Genomic DNA, 3,752 nt, shown 5'->3' with positions numbered 1-3,752 from the left:
TTAATATTTCAAAAACCATCCAGTGATCAGTCTCCTCACAGCAGCCTTGAGCTCCTGGTTCCTCAGGCTGTAGATGAGGGGGTTCAGGAGTGGAGGCACCACTGAGTACAGAACTGACAGAGCCAGATCCAGGGATGGGGAGGACATGGAGGGGGGCTTCAGGTAGGCAAAAAACCCAGTGCTGAGAAACAGGGAGACCACAGCCAGGTGAGGGAGGCAGGTGGAAAAGGCTTTGTGCCGTCCCTGCTCAGAGGGGATCCTCAGCATGGCCCTGAAGATCTGCACATAGGAGAAAACAATGAACACAAAACAACCAAATAGTAAAGAAATGGAAATCACAATGAGCCAAAATTCCCTGAGGTAGGATTTGGAGCATGAGAGCTTGAGGATCTGGGGGATTTCACAGAAGAACTGGCCCAGGGCATTGCCATGGCACAGGGGCAGGGAAAATGTATTGGCTGAGTGCACGAGAGCAGTGAGAAGGGCACTGGCCCAGGCAGCTGCTGCCATGTGGGCACAAGCTCTGCTGCCCAGGAGGGTCCCGTAGTGCAGGGGTTTGCAGATGGACACATAGCGGTCGTAGCACATGATGATCAGCAGATAAAACTCTGCTCCAATGAAGAACATTAAGAAAAAGAGCTGAGCAGCACATCCAGTGTAGGAGATGTCCCTGGTGTCCCAGAGGGAATTGTGCATGGCTTTGGGGACAGTGGTGCAGATGGAGCCCAGGTCGCTGAGGGCCAGGTTGAACAGAAAGAAGAACATGGGCGTGTGCAGGTGGTGGCCGCAGGCTACGGCGCTGATGATGAGGCCGTTGGCCAGGAGGGCAGCCAGGGAGATGCCCAGCAAGAGGCAGAAGTGCAGGAGCTGCAGCTGCCGCGTGTCTGCCAATGCCAGCAGGAGGAAGTGCCTGATGGAGCTGCTGTTGGACATTTGCTGGGGCTGCACTTGGCGACCTGTTCATGGAGAAAAGACAGTGAAGACTTAGGGGAGGTTCGTGTAAACAAAATCAAGGCCATTCACCATACATCGTCCTCAGTAACACACAGACATGGTCTTTAATGTTTAAGAGTTCTGAGGTTTTCTTTATAAGCTCCCCCCATGTCTCTGCTGGTTGTTTTGAAAATCAAACCATAAGCATGTCTGAGGCCCTCAGGGAGAACAGAGTGAGTTCCCTGGGTCAAGGTGATGAATGCAGACTGAGGAGAGATGGTTTGTCATTCTGACGTGTTCAGATTTTCTTTGGGCTTTAAACTTTCTCAGGTGGAAGGTGACCACCTTCTTATGCTTCCCTTAAAAGGCCACCACCTACTGCTGGGAGCAGATGCATCCACCACAGCCCAGCTCCACATTTGTAGCCAAGGACTCACTTTGCTCATTTCACCAACCCAGCAGCATTTTCTGTGTCACAACACCTCTGCCTTTCCCCATCAATCTTATAACTCAGAAATGCTCCAGGACAGGTTTGCACCCTGGATTGAAGCTCCCAGCTTGGACTGAAATCTCAGGGAGACTCCCAAGTGTCCTTATGCTGGCATTGGATTGAGGGAGATGCAGCTCCTTCCCTGGCTGGACTGACAGCATTGCCCAGAGCTGGGCAGTGGGGACAGCGTCACCCTGAGCCAGCTGTGCCCCCTGCCAGAGCCTCCAGGGCCGGGCAGCTGCTCCCAGCCCTGTGCTCTGCAGAGGGAACTGGGCCCGGGGCTGCAGAGCTGCCCCACGGCTCTGCTGCAGCTCTGCCTGCACAGGAGGGGCTGCACGCCTTGGAGCCCCGGCCCTGAGGGCAGAGGCTTGGCTGGGGGCACAGGAGGGAGGGGGCTTGTTCAGAGGGAGGGGCTGCACTGGAGGGGATCCTGTGGGCATCTCTAAACTCTCCCTGCCACAACATTGCTGGGGTTTTGTTTCCTGTTATTGCCTGATCTTCCCTCTGCTTCCAGGAGATTTTCCTTCCCGCAGGTGTTTCCCTGTGCCTGATCTCTCCCTGCCAGCACTCACAGACCCCAAATCTCTGTGTACTCTCCTTGGACTGACAGAATCCTGCCTGTTTGCAGGGCGCTGGCTGGGGGCAGATTCTGTTTGCAGCTTGGAGAAAAGATAGCTCAGAGTGAGCCTGATGGTTAAGAGTAAAAGTGATGCTGGTGCTGTCCATGGGCAGAGTGGCTGCAAGCACATTAGGGATCTCCCGTGAACCTATTGATCACTAATAGGAACAGTTCAAATGTCTTAGACACTAGTCAAAATTCATAATCAGCCGTTAATATTTATACCCCCTTCCCTGCCATCAACCAGTAGTACGAAATGGAATACAAAATCTTTGGAAATTTCCACGTTCTTATCAAAATTCTTGTCTTGGAAATATTCCATGACTGATCTGAACCCCTAAGCATGTCAGAGCTTCATGAGCATTTCACCTCCCCTGCACCAGAAATACTCAAGAGTTGTACTCACAGAGTCTGTAGGCATTGGGATGTTCCAGCTGCAGGAGATGGTTCCAGGAGCTGCAGCTGCATTGTCCTGCAGCCAGAGGTTCCTGTGCCAAGGGCTGGCAATGATTCTGCCCCAGGCACTTCTCAGCACCTTCCCAGCCCTGACTGATTGAAGCTCTCTGTGCCTCTGTGCTGTGCCTGGGGTGGCTGCAGGCAGTGTCCCAGCCCTGCTGGGCTGGCAGAAGAGCTGCTCATCAAGCGAAATGTGTTTTTGAAGCTCTGCTTGGTTCTGCAGCTCTACAGGAGCTGCCTCTGTGCCAGGAGCCCAGCCCAGCTCAGCAGCACAAACACAGCACAAGGACTTTAATGAGCCTCTGGGGCTTTGTGCTCAGGCGCTGAACATCAGTCCCTGAGAGGGAGCAGAATAAACCTCTCCAGAACTCCAAGTCAGAATCCAACTCCAAAGTTTCTTGAAGTTTTAATGGGTCCCACTGAGTGAGACGACAGAGAATGTGTCTCCAGGCCCCAGGCAGAGCAGAGAACTGGAGGCAGTGATGACAGGTGGGGACAAAGAGAAGCCAAGTCTTGGTGCCCTGGGGAACAGCATCAGGGTCTGTGCCACCAAGGGCTGTGAGGAGACACCTTGTCCTGAGGCTCTGGGGCCTCCTGGCACAGCCCCAGCCAGGCTGGGCACTGTCAGCCCCTTGTCCTGCCATCAGCATCCCCCCCTAGCCCACATCCCAGTGGCCTCAAGGATCTGCTGGAAGGATTCCCTGGGGAGTCTTGGTCAGAAATGGCCCTAGGGGCTCCTTAATGGTCACAGAGTTTTTCAAAGAGCTTAAGATTTGGCTTTTGCCTTGGAGTCTCTGAGAGGTTTATTGCAAACATGGCCTCCAATTATCTGCTTTAATGAGTCCCCTAAGAGCCTTTGTCAGTAACAACACGCAGTGGGCTCATTAATGCCTCAAGGTACTTCAGGTATTTTAAGGTACTTGGTGTTTCACTCTTAATACAAACTCAATGAGAAGTTTCTGCAATCATGGCCCCAGTTTTCTGCTTTAATGAGTCCCTTGAGAACTCTGTACTGACATTCAGTGGGCCTCATCAATGATTTGAAATACTCAAGGTTTTTAAGGTACTTTGGAATTTCCTTTCCACACTGAATCTCTGAGAGCATTTAGTGCCATCCTGGCCTCCAATTCACTCCTCCAAGGAGTCCAGGAGGAGCCTGCATTGGGGATGGACCTCAGTGGGACCCATTCATGCTTTGAGACACTTTGAGTGTTTCCTCTGACTTTGACATCTGGAAAGGTTTGTACAATCTCC

At 52.5% G+C, this 3,752-nt stretch overlaps 1 protein-coding gene across 1 annotated transcript; it reads right to left on the bottom strand.

Annotated features, from left to right (window-relative positions):
* On the bottom strand, positions 1–933 carry LOC132085954 (olfactory receptor 14A16-like). The gene has a single exon (XM_059491416.1). The coding sequence runs from the start codon at positions 931–933 to the stop codon at positions 1–3; it is 933 nt and encodes a 310-aa protein (XP_059347399.1).
* Between the last annotated feature and the right edge of the window lie 2,819 nt (positions 934–3,752).

Source organism: Ammospiza nelsoni, chromosome 34 (genome assembly GCF_027579445.1).
Source record: "Ammospiza nelsoni isolate bAmmNel1 chromosome 34, bAmmNel1.pri, whole genome shotgun sequence".
Lineage (NCBI taxonomy): Eukaryota > Metazoa > Chordata > Aves > Passeriformes > Passerellidae > Ammospiza > Ammospiza nelsoni.
Note: the sequence above shows the minus strand (reverse complement) of the source record. Positions and strands in the feature narration are given on the sequence as shown.

Coding starts and splice junctions, on each gene's coding strand:
- LOC132085954 (XM_059491416.1), bottom strand. CDS start 933: ATGTCCAACAGCAGCTCCATCAGGCACTTCCTCCTGCTGGCATTGGCA.